Source organism: Micrasema longulum, unplaced genomic scaffold, assembly GCF_059751315.1.
Source record: "Micrasema longulum isolate JH-2025_06_02 unplaced genomic scaffold, ASM5975131v1 h1tg000020l, whole genome shotgun sequence".
NCBI lineage: Eukaryota > Metazoa > Arthropoda > Insecta > Trichoptera > Brachycentridae > Micrasema > Micrasema longulum.
The window spans coordinates 859,025-878,209 of record NW_028277228.1 but is presented as its reverse complement, the minus strand read 5'-3'; the positions used below and the strand labels follow the sequence as shown (position 1 = coordinate 878,209).

Below are 19,185 nucleotides of genomic sequence, written 5' to 3'. Positions count from 1 at the left end.
TTGTCATGCTAGCTTCAATTATAGGATTGCACATTTGGCGGCCTCCGTGGTGTAGTGGTCAAGACGCTTGACTCACGCACGGAAGGTTCCGGGTTCGATTCCCGGTGAGAACACAAAAATTAAAAATGTGATTTTTCTCAAGCCTGGTTGTTCTGTAATGTAATTCACCACTGTACTTGGGCATCCTAGCCTGTTGTGGTGCAAAAAAAATGAAATTTCTCCATACAAAATAACACATTTAAAAAAAACGAATAAATTCTTGTACAATATAAAATAAGTAAATGTGTGCTTTTTTGAGTATTGAGAGAGTATCATTTGACACTTGAGAGAGTATCATCCGACACATGAGATCCAAAGGTGTGTGGTATGTTGCATTACTTGAAAATAAAGGCAGTTTGAATATGTTCCAATGTCTGGATATTCTCTTCTCTATCCGACATGCATTTGTATTTTATTTGTTAAGGAGGTTGGTATTTACTCTACATACATTTTAGTATTTTATAGTGAAATTTTATATCGAAAACTACGCGGCTTTATGTCAGGGAATCAAAATAAAAAATATGCAGTTATTTTTAATGGATTATTAATCAGCATCTAAATGTGTTTTTTTTTTAATTGGTACTTGTTATTTAAAAAAATATCGTCTTTTGCTTAACTAACCAAAGTTTTTCGTTGCAGGTTTTGGATTGACCGCCAATCGGCTCTGCAAGTTGACCACCGCGTGCAGCGGGGCCTGTTCCTGTTCGCGTGCACGAACTCGTGCATGAACCCCCTAGTGTACGGCGCGTTCAACGTGCGGGCGCGTGCGCAGGTAACGCGCGCACCCAAACCCACGCGCGCTACGTACAGCGACTCGCGCATGACGTCACTCTCCATTTCCCTACGGACCGTAGAATAACTTTGAAATACAATAATAGTATATATTAATAATAATCTAAACAAATTCGTAAATAAACAGCCCATTACAAATTATAAAGCCCATAACTGATCATCAGACCTATAATTATCCTCTAACACTTAGCGTTCTCAGGGCTCTGCCACTCTCACAATGCCAACGGGAAGTGAACATAGTTATCTTTAGTGTATTCATTTTATTTTATTTTTTTATCGTATACAAACAATACATACAAGTTTAGTATAATAATCACAATTTGTTATGTATGGCTATTTGTAGTCAATTATATGTGAAAACTACTCGTACATGAACAAATAAGTTTTTTTTTTTAATTTTCAATGGAAATGCTTAATTTAATTGTATTAATGTAATGAAAGTAATTACAATAAATCATCTCAACAGGTCTGGTTATTGAAAATTATTTTACCTAATTAGTTATTATATTAGTATAAGGGACTATTTAATTTTATAAATTGCGTTACAGTTCTCCTATAATTATTTAATGTGTTATGCACTAGAGATGCAAGCGTGATAATGCATAAAATTTAATTGTCTTTAAAGTAAAATGGTAATTTCAATACAAAAATGTGTATATTTGTATGAAAATTTGAAGCATATGGTCGAAAACCTGTAATTGAACATTTCTAAAAATATGTTTTACAAAAATATTCAATTTTCCGTAAAGAAAATTCAGTTTAATTTTGTAGACAATAAAAGATAACTGTGTTAACTTCCTGAAAAAAAAATTAGGTGGAGAAAAGTCCGCTTCGTAATATGGTGGTTAGCGTGTTTGCTTAAGACCCTGGGTTTGATTCCTGGGAAGGTCGACATGAAACATTAAACATAAGGTCGTTTTGCATAGCAATATTTCACTGTCCGTGGTCTGGTATCTGAAACGTAAGACTAATTACCTTGCCTTTCTCTAATCGAAGATCACGATACACTACATTTATTTTGATGCGATGCCCTAAGCACCATCAGGTGTAGATAAAAGTTGGATGATGATGAGAAATGTGCACAGTCCAAATTCCCTTCTCTTAACACTACTCAGATTTAGGCACGTAACAAAATCCACTTGCGAAATTCAGTATAAATCATGAACATTTCTTCTTTTGCAGTCTCTATCCTCGGGATTGGTTTGTAGCAAAGTCCTGCATCTCGTCCTCCATTGATCTCTATTTTGTGCAGCCCTCTTCAGCTCGACATATGAGGCGCAGTTAAAATCTTCGCACACTTGCTCCAAATATTCCCGTCGGGGGCGCCCTCTATAATTTGTCCCCTCAGCCATTCCCTCTATGGTGTCATGCAGGAGATCCTTATGGCGCATAATGTGGCCGATCCATCGGGCTCGACTCTCTGAGATGGTTTTGATTAGGTGCCTACCTTCTTCGATTCTGTTGAGAACCTCGTCATTAGTGATGTGGTCTCTCCATCAAATTCCTAATATTTTTCTGTAGCACCACATCTCGAAGGCCTCTGGTCCTTTTTATCTCTTTCGGTAAGGCACCATGTCTCACAACCGTACATCAATATGTTCCATACACATGTCTTTTCAAGTTGCTTTCTGAGTTTTAGATTGATATTATTTGACTCATAAATCTTTGATTTTTTTGTTAAACGCAAGCCTTGCTTGGTGTATGCGGCAGTCGACTTCTCTTTTTGTTCTTCCATATCAGATGATCCATGAACATTATAAGTAGCAATCTCATGACTGATTGATGGATACGACGGAATAAATCATAAACGGTTATGATCATATCTGATCGATCGATTTCTAATCACTTATGGCCCAAATAGTTATTCGACTATTGAAATAATCGTAAACTTTTCTGAGATCCGTAAACTTTTCTCCAAAACAAACTTTTTTTGCCTATTTTTATCATATGTGCTCCAGAAAATAAGTAATTTTTTTAAATATTATGTTTAAACACTATTTTGACCCTCTTAAATTACTGGTCAAAAAATAATAAGTGAAGTTTTTAGTCCGTTAGGATTTTTATTCACGTTTAAAAATGCAATTGTTTCAATAGCGGGTTATTATTCAATCATTTGGATATGGATAAAATCGAATTATTCGATTATTATAATAAAATTCTCGCTCGACTAATAAGCTCAATAGTATTGTAACTATAACACTATAAAAATTGTAGGAAAGAGTAATCGACTATTGGATAAGCACTTATAGAAGAGAGAGAGAAATGTTATTTTTACAAATTTAAACCATTTTTCCAGCTTCAGCCAGTTTGATTTTCAGCGAACCATTTTTTGCACTTATTTTTCTGGAACTTTCATTTCTTTTGGGCAAAAATAAAAATTTTCCTTTTCTCATTTCTAGTTGCTGGTGCTTTGATTTTTGATGAATCGGTTTCTAAAAATATTTCAGTCTATTTTAGCTTTAATTATAATTCAATTTAAAGATTAAAATTACGAATACATCTAAAAGAATTAATTACATTTGGTGCTACAAGTTTCCCAAAAAATATTCGATTTAAACTTTTTTTCGGTTACTCAATTGGTTTATTTTAGTATTTTATAGACACGTGGAAATTTAACACAAGAAATCAAGTATGTTTTAACAATAAGGAAGTTCAGTGTCTTTTTTTCTTTTTCTTTTTGTATTTGTTAATGGAATATTAAACTAAGCCAATTTTTTTACATTTCGTATTATCAGCGCTATGATTTTTTAAAGTTTTGTATTTCTGAAATAACTCCGCGAGTGACGTCAGAGGTTGTTCTATGGCGATTCTTCCGAATGGTTCGTTTACGGTGACCAAACCGGATATCCTTCAAAGCTCTTATATCATTGGATGGTTCATATGAACCAGTAACGTCATTCAATGTAGTGCGTTTTTATTAAAATATTTATTGTTATCTTTTTCGTACATTTTTAAGAAATTTTGCAGTACAATTTAAAGCTCTAATTTTTACCGCGCGCATGAAAACTTTTTTGTATCCAATTTCCCGCAGAGCTGTAGTTCCTCATCAACGGGTTAGTATCGAAATATTTTTATGACGATAGTTTAAAAAAATCTAAGAAGGCTGTGAAATAAGTACCAAAATTATTGCCTATATAATATGCTTAATTACTGAGTAAAATACTTTCGTAATTATATAATAATAAAATTATAATATTAGATTGGTGCCTACAATATGTTTGATTACTTTTAGTCGTTTTAATTCTGGCCAGAGACATATTTTATTTTATCTCAAACAAATTCCTCATTCCACAAAACTTTGTTATTTTCTATCAAATATTAAAAAAGGAATAACTTCTTGAGGAAAAAACAACATTTTAATATAAAACTCGTATGTTTAGTATTCAATTTTTTACAAGTACAATAGCAACGATCATAAAACTAAATTCGTGTAAAACATATTTAGTTTAGAACTTAAAAATAGGGTGGAAAAAATATTATCTTAAGGAGTAAAATAGTGGAAAAACTTAAAATTATTTACTTTAGAAATTAATTTTCTTAATCAGAATGGTACGTATTATGTGATACAAATTCTTATTTTAACCTTTCGAACCCTTTCCAAATGCTACATAAAAATATAAAACACTTTGTTTTTAAATAAAATAATAGATAAATCTTGAAAGGTCTGCTAGTTTAAATGTTTCTGCCTATTTACTTAAAGTTCGAAAATGATAATTATCCAATTGCGTAATTTCTTTATTGACACCTAAAATGTGTCTTACAATTGCGAATCATTGCACTGAGGCAAATTGAAACAACTTTTGATATTATTTGAATACTCGTACCGACACTAATATTTTTTTAATCTATGTAAATACAAAATATATCTAATTATAAGTTAGGAATTTATGATTAAGATTGTGAAATAAGAAAATAATGTTTAATATACTGACATGTTCCTCTAATACAAGTAATTTTTAATTTTTTAACACATTTTGTATATACTTTTATAAACGTTGTTCTTTTTTGTATTTATGTTTTTATTTTATTTTATCCTTTCCCACCAATCCTTTTTTAGTTTTTAATTCCATTTACTTTTCTTTTTAAAATAAGCTATTTTTTATGTAGGGGTATTATATTTTATCATTTCGAGATAAAATGTTTTTTTTTTCTAAAAAACACTCAGAACGTTTGTTCATCAAATAAATGTATATTTATGTCATCATTTTATCAGGGTACTCCTGCCACGGGCGAAGTTGAGGCATGTTATTCTGCCAAACATAAAAAAATTGGGTTCGTTTCCCGAGTGTATCACCATTTTTAACTCAAAGCTATTTTCTGCTGCCCTAAGAGGAGACCGCAGTCTGACTTTTCTTCTTACAACGTAGTCCCGTATTTTTTCCTTAGATTATGACACTGGAGCGGTGATTTTTTCACAAAATATATATATATTTACAATGAGCGTGTCTTCGTTGTTTTGTTTATTTGATAAATTGTTTCTTATGAGAGCTCGGGTCAACCAAAAATCCAAAAAGGCGCACCGTTTTATTTGCCGTACGGACGTACGGGGAATAAAAATCATAAATAATTTAAAAAATCGGATAAGTTTTGGGTTGTGGAAAACGGGACAACGTTACCTCCATTTTAGTTTGGCATAAACAGTCCGACGTGCAGTTGTCTTTTTCGTACAATATCGGAAGGTATTTGCGAGAGAGTGACAAAAAAACTATGTATAAATACCTATTCATCAATTTCCTCTGACATCGCATATTTTCTTAATGCCTCGTGATGTGTAGTTATTAATGGCCACGTGGCCCGGGTTTGATTCCCGCAGAATCAACGTATAATTTTGATTTGAAATGTGTTTTTTTCAATAACATTTCATGGTACCCAGTATTGGCATCTGGGCCCCGATTACAATGGAAAGATCAGAGTTAATACAATAATTATTGTTTATAAAGTAAAACAAAATTTTCAGCAAGAAATTTTGTACATTTGTAAGATTTATTTAAAACATGTGAAATTACAGGTTACCTACGACGATACTTTTATATTTCAAACATTCATTTTACAAAAATAATATATCATTTTTATTTCATATTCTGTTGTTGATTTTTTACGCCTTGTGAAAAGTCTTTTGTTTAGTTTTGTCTGGTAGTTTATTGTACAATTTCAGTCCCTGATTTATTTAGTCTCGAATATCCTTGTCTTACTGTATAAAATATTTAAAAATAAACAAAATTTATAAAATTCATATTTTAACAAGCGGTTTGCTTCAAAATGGGTGCTTTCCCATTACTGGACCCCTTTTAATTTGCTTAATCTCAAATAATAATATAAAGGAGCAAAGCTTTAACAATCCTCCAACATAGTCCTATTACGCCTACATATAAAGAGAATGCGTATTACATCGGTGTGTTCGTACACGTGATCTACACACGTGACCGAGCTCAGGGTATAAATAAATTAAAAGTATTGATTTTGAAAATACAATTAATTATTTTAAATCCATTTCATATATTTTAATCGGTATTCGTAGTATGTGATATTTCCCTGATCTTTATATGATTTATGCAGTTTGGGTTAACAATTAAGCAGTTAATTTTTTTTAAATATTTTTTATTACTTACCTAATCACCTAATTACCTAATTAAAAAATACTGGTTACACAGAAATCTTAACTTTGCATAACACTATACATGTAATACAAAAATAAATTAATTAATAAATAAAAAAATAATTACCTAGATATGTACTATGCACGAGGGTAAGCTCAAAAGTGATAAAAACATGCTTCTACAACACAAACAAAAACAAATAGCAAGATCAGGCAAAAAATTCATTGAAGTACAATTCTTAAGCTTCAAAATAACATTTTTTTTTCAACATAGTCACTGTTAAGCTTAACATATTTCTCCTAACGCGTAAGAAGTTTTTTTATTCCGTCACTGAAAAATTCTTCCGACTTTTCTCGAATCCAGGACTTGATAGCTGTTTTGACCTCATCGTCTGAGGCGCTATGATTATTCTTGAAGTATCTCTTTAGTAGGGGGAAAAAATCTCAAGGCGCAATATCAGGGGAGTAAGGAGGGTATGGAATCGGTTAAAACTTCAGGTTTCGCAGAGCCTCTTCAGTTGCGCGCGAGGTGTGCGGACGAGCGTTGTCATGTTACAAGATTGTCGGCGTAATGAAACCCTGGATAAATTCCTTAGAAATTCCGAAATGGTTAACTATACGCTTTCGAGGGAATTTTACTCTTTTTAGTGAGCCATGTTTCTAAAGAGTCGATGGAACAACTTTTAATATAAATCTCAACCGAGATAAAGGAATATTATTAGGGAATGTGGAGATCTTGCAAAAACTGCACCAAAACGTCATCAGATGTCGCCCTCGAGGAAGTATGAAATAATGTGAAAGCACACCTGCTTTGTCCAAATATATATAAATTCTTTCGTTCGTGGTGATGTGGAAATCGCACTGTTTATGTAGAATAGCGAAAGTAACCTAGTAAATGGACTTAAATCAATCCACTTATAGCTCATAAGTCATGTCAATGCCTAGATTTTCACACTTTCCAATATTTTCTCCATCTTTCTAAAGATATTCTTTATTTAAATCTCATTTTTCAGACATGCCTAACCAGTGAGCCTTAAAACTTATTAGTCATAAATAATTATTAGATTTAAACAAAAATAAAATTACCATACAAACAGCATAACTTAAAAATACAAATTTATACGTAGCATTTTTAAATTAAAAAAATATTTTGTACACACCGCTAAAATTGATATATTAACCTTGCATCAACATTCGTTTACATTCCCTACTTCATATTTGTTACATTTTCTTATTTCCAGGGAGGCAGTCGAAGAGTCCCCACTCAGCGCTCTGTGAACAGAAGGGACCTGAACAGCTGCGGAGAGTCCATGGAACTCCCTCCGCACTCTTCCTGCAGGCGAAAGTAAAAGTCCTTCATCGCATAGTAATACTATTTGTCTTGGAACCGGGTTGTGGTCTTGTGGCTAGTGTCTCGGACTCACGGATCAGAGGTCCCACTTTACCATGACTCGATTCTCATTTTCTAGTAGTGAGTTGTTTTTAACTTGCTGGGTAAATCATATGTACGCAAATATAAATATTTATTAATATGATCTCAACGGGAATCTTACCCGGAACCGCCGCACTGCCACGCCAAATATATGAAGGGTGGCCAAACACTGGAGTTTAAAAAAAATGTGGTGTACACTGTATGAATGGGTGCGCGTGAATCGATTTGAGGTTAAATGAGAAAGATGGATTACAATTGAAGTTATTTATTAAGTAGATACACACGAGTTACATCCTTACAATTTTGTACGGAAGGAATTTACAATAACAAGCGACACGAAATGCCAAGATGAAATGTGCATATTCTTTCGATGCACGACGTTTAATTACTTGTCCGAGCTGACGTTGCATCGGATTACGCGTTGCGGGCCAGAACGGTGTTCGGCCCTGTCAACTTTACGGCATGATGGTGGATGTCCTCCACAACACTATTAGAACTATAAAATAATAGTTGGTTGCGCCACGTTTGCTATGTGTATGGTGTATTGCACATTTACAAGGTTGCTACATTAAATTTATTGCTACCCACTGAGTGCTAGTGTGAATGTTGCAATTATGCTACTGTGGGTACAATCTGTTTCTCTCCGGCGCAATAACTGGACTGTCATTGAATGTGCATGCGATCTTGGTATTCTCAGCGCAATCGCTAACAAGTTACTTTAGTTATCAATCTATCCACTGAGTCGTGTTATCGTATCCATCAATAATCTAGAAAACGACAAGTGCCTAGTTGACCACAGAACATCTGATTGAGCCTGCCGCGAGAAAAGTTTGAACATTAAGGTGATTCTAAACGAAAATATGAAACTAATTCTTCATAGATGGCGCTTTTATCACTTTTTATTGAAAAATGCCATTTTTACTTTTATTATCAATGAAAATTTAAAAAAACTTAATTTACGGAAACTATACACTGCATTGATTGTAACAAATACCATAACAATATAATTTAGGTCCTTTTTACAAAATGGTGTACAAATCGGTGTTTCATTACAAAAGTTAATATGTGGGCCTAATAAATATGTATTTTTTAAATATATATTTTAGTAAGTAAGTAAGTATCGAATTACATTGTTATTCAAGAAACTCTGACGTACAATTAAATACAAATATTTTTAACACGCGTATAATGTATTTTTAATATCCAATTTCCCGTGGGGCTGAATTCGTTTTTCCCTGACGGTACAAATGTGTACTAAGATTTCTTTTTAAATGGAAAAATACAATTTTTTTAAAGCTATAAATAACACAATTAAGAAAGAAAAAGTTCAAAAACTCAAACTAAATCAATGATCGTAACAAAAGGCTAAGCGAAATCGAGAAAAAAACAATAAAAAATAAATATCTCGAAAACAATAAACATTTAACTGAACGTGATTTTCCCTTTATTTTACAGTTCTTATGATGCTCTATATTTTTTTTTACCTCAAGTGTCTGGCCACCTTTATAGTCAAAATAAAAGTAATTAAAAATTTTGTCCACGTGCATGTTTAAATGAGCTTTTATAGTTCCTAATTTTAAAAAGGGTGATAAAGTCATAATATTGTCATTTTTATTATCCTGAGACTATTATAAATAAATAATAAATGTTCAATTATAAAAAAATACTTAGTAAAATGTTTATTTAATCTCCTGTATAATGTACAAATGTTGGTTAAGACAAATAAATTGGTTGCTATGAATATTGACATTTCAAATAAATAAATAAATTTAAAACCAATATACACACATTATGTGTAAAAAAATACTAGACATTGTTAAATTTTCTTTCAATTTTAGATTCTCATTTCTATGTGTCACGTAGTTATATCGTTTTATCATGATTTTCTGTTTTCATTTTCTTTACGTCCCATTCATTTAGTGTATGGCCATAGTGGCGAGCGTTTTGCGGCACGGTGCGGGCGCGGCATACTCGAACATAATAGTAACAAGTGTAGTGTTCATAGTGGCCCTGCGGGCGCGCGAGGCGCCGCGTACTGCGCCCGCGCCGCGCCGTTACACGCTCGCCAGTATGGCCTTGACACGTAGAAATTCTTGTAATATATCTTTAATCCAATATTTTTAAAACCATTTAAGGCCAGTTGTAACAAAAAAGTAAAAATGAACATAATGTATTGCTTGAAAAAAGTTAAGATAAAGTTTTTGACGATTGAACTTTTTCAAACGTGTACCTGAACATCGCACGAAATGCAAGATTAGCCAACATAGGACGCTGTCAAAACTTTATAAAACAATGAACACAAAATAGATCGCTCTCTTTTTCACGCCGACAACTCCCAACAAATGCGTGCTGTTTAATCTCTATAGCTCTTTATCGTAAATTATTCTTACCTAGTAAATGTAAAAATAAATCTCATGTAAGTACTCTTTTTTTGTTTAGGGAATAACCCGCTAAGCCTTTATTTAGAGGCTTGTCAGCAGGTGGAATAGGGGGGATATGGAAGTAGGTAGTGAAAAACACACTACAACACCCAGACCGATTGAGAAAAAAATCTTTCATGGATTTTTTTCTTGCAACTGGCGGGAATCGAACCCGCGACGCCAGTTTCACAGTTAGCCGTCGAACCAACTGCGCCACAGCGCCTGTCATTTAATAATCATAGCCTACGCATTTCTCTTCTTCCTAGTTGGTCCCTCATGACTGAGGATCGTGACCACCATGTCGGACTCTCGAAATTGCATTCCTCCACTTGTCTCAGCACACAGTTTTTATCTGGTCAGACCGGCGCATGGGAGACCTCCTTTGTCCTCTTCTTTCCTCTACGCCGCCGACCCCAACCAACTTCTCCGATCAATCTTCTTCTCTCCTAGCCAGGTGACCAAAATATATTATTTTAAATAAAACATCAAAATTCTTAGCGTACACCTCCAGCGCCACATTTCATAGGCATCTTTCATGTTGGGTTATTTTGCCCTTTTCGTCCATGTTTCCGCCCCATATTAAAAAATAAATAAAAAACCAAAGTTCTGACCAATCTCATTTTTATCGCTTATCATATGTCTCTGTCCTTTCATATCTTTTGCAAACTTGCCATCCCACTTTTTGCCAGCTCAGAAGCCTTATGCTTGAATGATGTGACATTTTGTCACCCCCTCGACAATAGTAGATTAAGCATCTCGATTGCTTTGTCATAATGCAACTTTTGAAAACCCCCCGACAATTCAATTACAAAGACGAATGAGAAAGTGGCAATACTAACAAATCCGTATTTATCTATTGCTCTGCTGCCACAAAAAAGCTTTAATTGTTTCTCGTCAGACTTCTTCCGTTGAATATTTTTTGTGTGGAATATTATGAAAAAAATGATTTACTGAGACACTGCAACATTGATATTTATTATTTGCCGTTTACATAACACACATCTACATGTTATTAAAAATATTTTATATTCATTTAATGGATTTAAAAACATATTGTAAATACGTATTTTGACATTGACGAGCAATTAAATAATTTTGAAATCGCGTCTTTTGATAATGGATTAAAAATAAGTACAGTTATATTCGTTGCACATTTGTTGATACGCCATCTTCATAACATTGATCAGTGTTGTTAATTTTTAATTAAAATACAACAAAAATACCCAGGTACTTGTCATTCAAACATGAATGCCGAGCGTTGTACAAGAAGGAAGTTTGACAGCTGAAGCTACGATGTCGCATTCGATTGTTAATGTCTAGTGCTTTGAGGCACTCGAGATAAAGTCGATTGGTTTTCAATCGACTGCATTCGTATGGGTGGTTCAAGAATGCTGTCACTCGTCGAATTACGGAAGTCGCATACGATTCTAAAGACGAAAGAGTCCAGCATAAGGCCCCAGCTCTTCTTTTGATTTCAGGCTTGCAACTGCCATTATCCGTTATCCAAGGACTAAAGTAATTGAATTCGTCGACAACCTCGAGGTCGATTAAAGTATTTGTCTTGGTGACTTGGTGATTACGATATATTATAAGTATTTTGGTTTTCGTTTTGTTAATCTCCAGACCCACTATCTTGTTTTTTTCCTCGATTCTTAATAACAGTTCGGCCATCTAAATTTCTGTTGTAGCAATCTGTGTTTTTTCATCGGCATATCTTAGATAAGACAAAAGTTTTCCACATATTTTTATTCCACTTATCTATATATTCCTTTTATCACAATAAATTCACCATAAAGTAATTCTAAATAACTACACTTAATTCATCTATAAGGCTAATCATCCAAAGGATCATATCCCAAGAACTTTTTTTTTCAACAGACCCATAATATGACAAACTTTTTCAATGACATTCATTTCTGTCGATTTAAAATCATAATGATCTAAATAAATAATTAAAGTCGTAATATATGTAATAGGATAAAAATTAAAAATGGTTGTGTTTTACGTTGTACATTTGTTAATTTGTAAGGACCTTGTAAATAAGATAAATAATTTTGTATAATAATTTATGTAAGCCACAAGATTTCTAGTTGGAAAATTTCTTGTATGTGTTGTGTGTATCACAACAAAATTAGTAAAATTTCTAATTAATGTGATGTGTTTAGTCATTAGCTTGAACAAAAATTTGGACGGTAATAACTTTAAAAAAAAAATATTTAAGATTATGTCAAGTATTTTAATTAAGCTGACTTTTTAAAGGTAACCACAAATTATTATATAATAATTATTAGCCGAAATGGTAAAAGTCATATAACTGAACATCGCACGGAATGAACATTATAGAACAAATAACACAACTTGATAAAAATATAATGACAGCAAATATGTTTTTTCATAAGTACATTCATACAAATAACTAAGCTGTTTAATTCTATTATATAATAACTATGGTTATTAGCTAAAATTCTTACTTATTGTTTTTCTTAAAAATCTTATATTTAACTTCTATAATAAAATGAGTGAATCGTCTTGGGTTTTAAACTTAGCTGGGCCGAGCTAAACTGAATATTTCCACAATAGTTTTAGTATTGTATCCCTATCACTCCGGAGTCGAAACTGAAGATCAGTCATCACCATAAGGAAGTTCAGTGCTACGGGAAATCAGATATAAAAATGTTTTCTTACCCGTTAAAATTAAGCCGTTTAATTGTACGGCAAAGCTCTTAAATGTATGAAAAAATTAATAAAAAAATATTTTAACAAAAATTGACTATTTTTAATGGCGTCACATGTTCTTCTAAATCAACCAGTGATAGAGTGTTGTGATAGATTTTCGATTTCCGGGAAGCCAAACCACCAATCGGCACAACTCACCGAAAAAAAAGACTACGCGCGAATAAAATACAATACATTACAATACAATACAAACATAAATACATTAATAAAATAAAAACCTTAAAAAAACCATAGCGATGATAATACGAGTACTATCCATAAAATATTGTTTACTTAGTTCGATAGTCTATTAACAAATATATTTTTTTAAACTGCTAAATTACTTCATTATTCAATACAATTATTAGTAACTTTGATAAGAAAAGGAAGATGGAATTTTTTACTAAAATAAATAAAACAACTTTGTTTTTAACCACTAATTTTTATTTTCCACGGACCGGTTTCAAAGCAAACAAGCTTCTTCGTCAAGGTTTACGTAACCAAAGAATTAATTTCTAGTTTATTTTTATCGTGTTTACCAAATACTACACGTGGACCCAATAAATCAAGTCTTTTTTTCCTTACAAGGGTGGTAATTTGATATCAATATTTTCGAAGCTAGACAGGAGAGAACTAAAACAAATATTGAATCGCTTTTTTAATTTCTAAGGTTTCTAAGTTGTCTAATTTTAATATTTTATTTTCAACATGAAGTACCTACTTTTAATCTAGTATCTTTTTGAAGTTATGATTATTTTATCAGATGATTAGCGACTTTATTATTAACTCTTACTCAGTTTACTTCTTGAGTCCTGCGTTGGACCTGCAACCTTTCTGGTGTCCTCGGACCATTTGGTCTGGTGTCTCCCAACGCTTCTGCGTCCTGTTCTCGGCTTCCAATCCTCATAAGTCATAACTCGTTTCGTCCATCTACCATCCGACATCTGAGGACCATGACCCGCCTGATTCCCATTTAGCTTTGCTACTCTTTTCCACGCCGTTATTTCGGTAAAGACATAATAAACATGTTTGTAAAATTGTACAATTTGTCTTATTATCGAAATAAATTCGATAAGAGTTCGCAGTCTCCTTGAATATGCCTCTGTGTGGTCTCCTCAGTATCCCACACACAAGATAAGATTTAAAAATATTCAGCAAACATTTTTGCGACATTTCAATTGGAGATCCAGATTTACGGACCTTAACTATAAAACTTCTTGTCAGAAACGTAATATACGTAGTTTTGAGGATCGTCGTTTGGTATTAGATATGGGGATTTTACTTGACATTCCTGATAGTCCTGTTCTGGTTTCTAAGTTGGCCCTTAATGTACCTGGCTACCGCACCCGTCACACGAATCTCTTTTCCATGTACCTACAGTTCGCACCAACTATGCACAGAACTCTCCTCTGATTCGCTTGGCGCGTAATAATAATGTATTTTTCAATAATACATATTTATTTAACTGCAGTAAACTCACTTTTAAAACAAGAATTAAAAAACTATAATATGAAAAAAAATATGTTTTTTTATAAAAAAATAATATTTTTACATTACTCATTTAAGTTGTTTCTATTCACTCATATCAAACACACACTTACCCTGTCCATACACCCACCCTCACACCCATATACACACACACATATTCACATACCTACCAAAACCAGACTCCACTTACTTACCCACGCATCCTCACACACAAAAACTAACTGAACTGGATTTTTATAATTGTATTTATGTGGAAAACTGATTTTATGTTTTTTTTTAATAATGTTGTTTACATTATTTTATAATACTGTTGTTTTTCTGAATAAATAAAAATTTTAAATTAAAATTAAATATAAAAAAAGTCCAGTAAAACTGTGTTAGCGGTTTGTCGTCGGGTGCTTTTTTCCTTTACTTTTGTGATTACAATTTAAGTTAATTAAATTTTAATTTACAATATAGGTTAAACATATTAAGATAATAAACATATAAAATATTTATTGAAATGTAATGTTGTGATAGAATAGACAAATATATTTATTGCTGTTATTCTAATTTGTATTTTTATAAACGTATTAAAATTGTATTGATTTGTTTAGTAAATAAGAGACGTGATTGTTTAAAATAAAATATTAAAAATAATGACATACAATGATGCGTATTTAACAACGTTCTAGACTATTTTAGGATTTCATATTGTTTAATGAAAAGACAACGTAAAAACATAAATGAATTGAATGTTTTTATATTTATGCTAGCTGTTGCGTCGTTATCGGGGCTTTGTCCTCTAAGCTAAACAATGGCTCGCTAAATACCCCTTTTATCTAAGAAAGCTTATTAAAATTAGAAAACTGCATAAGAAATTGATCAGGTTTCTGAAAAATAATTCGTGTACCTAGCTAATTTTGATATTCTTATCTGCTGTTTTGCATGGCATGGTTTATAATTTTGAAGCAATTATTATGTGGAGACGCGCAACTAGCAATACGCAATGAAAGCGTGTCACGCGCACAGTATACTGTGTAGATTATTATATTGATAAAATAGTGCATGAATTCTTTAATAAATAATCTAATTGATTCTCATTGGAATCCACTGTCTCAATAAGTATCATGGCCACCCATTTTTCAATGTTTACACAGTGTCTATTTTTATATGCAGGCTTAAAATCTGAATGAATATTTTAATGAAAACGGAGGCGTGTTGAAAAATTTGATATGGAATCTGAGGAAAAAAATTTTTTTTTTATCAAGAGATGTGTAAATTTTAGCATTTACGTTACAAAAAATTGAATCAGACCAATTTTTTTATGAATTGTCAAACGGGGTTAATGTCATATTCCTTGCTTTAAAATAGATAAATTTTATCACGAATGAATTTGTGTTTCCTTATTTAATATAAAAACGAATTAATGTATTTTACTCTACAAAGTATGCATTCCATACTTTTAATAATAAAAGTGTTGTACTATATTCTAAGTAGATAAAAAAAGTACCTTTGTCAACAGTAAAAATTATAATTACAGTTGTGATGTCAGTAATTAATTGAATGTGATTTAATTTAATTAAAATGTATGTAATATTAATCAAAAAGTTTTAATTATATAAATTTGTCATCCCACATGATTCGGGGAAATTAGCGCTTATTCCAATTGTATTTTTATTTGAAAGTGTAAATAGTTTTAAATGATTAAATATTAATATATAATTAATAGGCTGTTAATCAATCTATTTTAGTCAATAACAATATTTTCGATGTTGAAATAATAAATAAATGTTTATTGTAATAAAATTAGACTCAGAATTTGTTAAATAAATTAACTCACTTAAATTACGGATTTAATGCGATGTATTACAAAATACTTTTTTATTAGATTAAAGGCAATCAACCTTTGCTCGTGCGTCTATAGCTAGTACACATTTGCTACGTTGTATTAACTCCCAAGCGGTATTAAAATTAGCCAACCGTTGTGGAATGGACAGCCATGTTTGGCAGGTTATTTCAGTCCGAAACCACTCTGTTAGAGATTTTTAAAATTCTCAAATAGGGGACAAAAGGACTTGCAATGGGTACCCCTCGGCGGATATGATTGTAAGGATGGAATAGAGAATTTTCACAAATCAGAATTAACGTTAAAAAGAAACATATTAGTTCCATAACTTAAAAACCTGAATTTTTTTAGGTAATTGGAGCGTTTATTAAAGAAAATCTGATACTATTCTGTTATTCAAAGTATTTTCTATCGGAAGTTACAACATTTCCTCATCTTTCTGGCTATTTGTGGATGCCATCCCAACAAAACCGGTTATCTATTGAATCAAAGAACGGATCGAGCAATTGTTGATGCCTTGGACTGAAGTGAAGCGTATTCCGGAAAGTGCATTCTGCATCGACTGAAACAAATGGAAGTCAGAAGGCGCCAAGTCTGGACTATATGGCGGGTGAAGCAGAATTTCCCATCCGTTATTTTCCCAATAGTTTTTAACAGGTTGAGCAACATGTGGTCGAGCATTGTCATGTTAGAAAATCAATGTATTGTGTCTGATCTCCCATTCTGACCATTTTTCCTTCAATTCGCTGGAAACACTGTTCGCCACACAATTCCACGAGCAAACGGTGACTTCGGCTGCAGTTTAGCTTGCAGACTCGACAAAACTTCCCGCAAATGCTGTTTTTTTCGTCAATTTTCTAAATTTTCCATGATTTAAAAAAATATGATGCGCACAAGCAAATCAAGCACTGTTGGCTGATTTTGACAGCTTATTTATTTATTTATTTATGACATCTAATGTCAAATTACGGTTTTTAAGTTATAGACCCGATAATAGTTATTGCGAATTTTTACGATGCTAATTAGGTTTACAACATATTTAATTATTTTTGGGTTTTAAAACGAGCACATACAAAACGGCACGCAGTTGGCGTCACGTCACTTTGACGCCACACGTAATGCCCGCCATAAAATAATACGTGCCGTTCCTATAGGACACAAAAGGTCTCGTTTTCGGGTAATTCAAAATATGCATACTAAATCATCGTAGAAAACTTATCTGACGTCCCACGGAAAAAATATTTTTTCTTAAACTTGAAAAGACCCTACTAATAACGCTGAGGGCAATTACATCGACCATTTAGGATCTTGTATGTCTCAATCGTGTCTCCTCTTGTCGCTCACTCTTTAAAAAAAAAAATTCCCTGTCCTATCTATCTACCATAATAGGATATCATTTAAGAAGATCGGGGTTAATAGGAAAAGCGTCATTGTATCAATGATACTGTGATACTGGCGCCCAATACGCTGTCCTTTCATCAAATTACATAATACTGTCGCAGGTTTAATGACGCCACGGACGTTCGCCTCGAAATTAACCTTAAATCACAACCATAACATTGTTATCGATGGTCTTCTAGGTATGAAGAAAGGGCAGCTCTGGTAAGGGCTCATGAGGCATCAAAAGCACGGGTTGTAATGTAATGTATTTATTTAACAACTAGTTATAACTTACATTTTAATTCTAAAAATAAATTCAGCTACTAACTACATTACAAGTTATTAAATTCAGACGCATTATGTCTCCTAATTTTTTAATTTTTCCCATTCTTCATTTGATTGAATTATTCGAGCAACTTTGTATGAGCCATAATTATTATTTGTTAGTTTTCTTAAATATATTTTTTAGTAGGCATGATATTGTCAATTACTTTTATCACAAAACGATCTTCTGTATCACTTCTGTTACTAATTATGATGCAATTTCGTTTTTGCCTCTTTTATTGCACGCTTTTTAACACCAACCTTCAAAAAAATCTAGTCAAAAATTATGGTCTTAATTTGGAAATGACCACTACTGCACATATGTTCCTGTTATAAATGTATTCTTCACTTGTGTGGCGAGCATCGTGAGTTTTGTTTTTTGCAAGAAATCATTTGAAATTATCTTAAAAGAAATTTTACTTATGATTACGATCATGACGCCTTTTATCCTATCTCCCCGGAAACATTACTTTGTTATTTGTTAATTCTTTAGTTACATATGTTTCACTAAGAATTCGCATACATGGTTTGTACTTTTTTAATAATACTTTCAGTTCTTCGTAATGAGCTAAAATACACTAAATATTCATTTAAAAAATATTTTTGAAACCATTTTCCATTCCAAAACATCTATTTTTCTTTCGATTTTCTGTTTATAATCTGCACATTCCGTACTCCATACCGGATGGTTAGTATTGAGTTAAAATTTCAATCGTTCATTTGTAATCTAAACTTATCTGTTTCTCAATTACAATTTTTAATATCATGAGCCTCAGCACATTTATTTATTTATTTTTGCACCACAACAGGCCAGGAGGCCCAATTACAGTGGTGAATTACATCACAGAACACCTTGAGAAAAATCATATTTTAATTTTTGTGTTCTCACCGGGAATCGAACCCGGAACCTTTCGTGTGTGAGTCAAGCGTCTTGACCACTACACCACGGAGGCCGCCACGATAGGGTGTTTTGCTCAAAGCATCGCAGTATAGATAGATATGTTTTAACCAGATCCCTCGCTGCAGCTTCACGACTTGTTAGAAAAGCGTCCATAAAGTCGGTTATCGTATTTTTTCCTCAATTTTTTTAAAGAAAAAAAGTAAGTTTTTTTCAGTTTATCTTTTCCCTTTATTACAGTTTACTATGAAAAATATGAATTAAATAAATAAG

At 32.5% G+C, this 19,185-nt stretch overlaps 1 protein-coding gene across 1 annotated transcript in view; it reads left to right on the top strand.

The window, feature by feature from the left end:
• LOC148285623 (adipokinetic hormone/corazonin-related peptide receptor variant I-like) overlaps positions 1–4,839 on the top strand; it is a 128,055-nt gene extending 123,216 nt beyond the window's left edge. Inside the window, exon 6 of the mRNA XM_088243306.1 lies at positions 679–4,839. Within this exon, the coding sequence (XP_088099432.1) occupies positions 679–898 (220 nt within the window). The 3' untranslated portion in view covers positions 899–4,839. The remainder of the gene's footprint in view (positions 1–678) is intronic.
• The last annotated feature ends 14,346 nt before the right edge of the window (positions 4,840–19,185 follow it).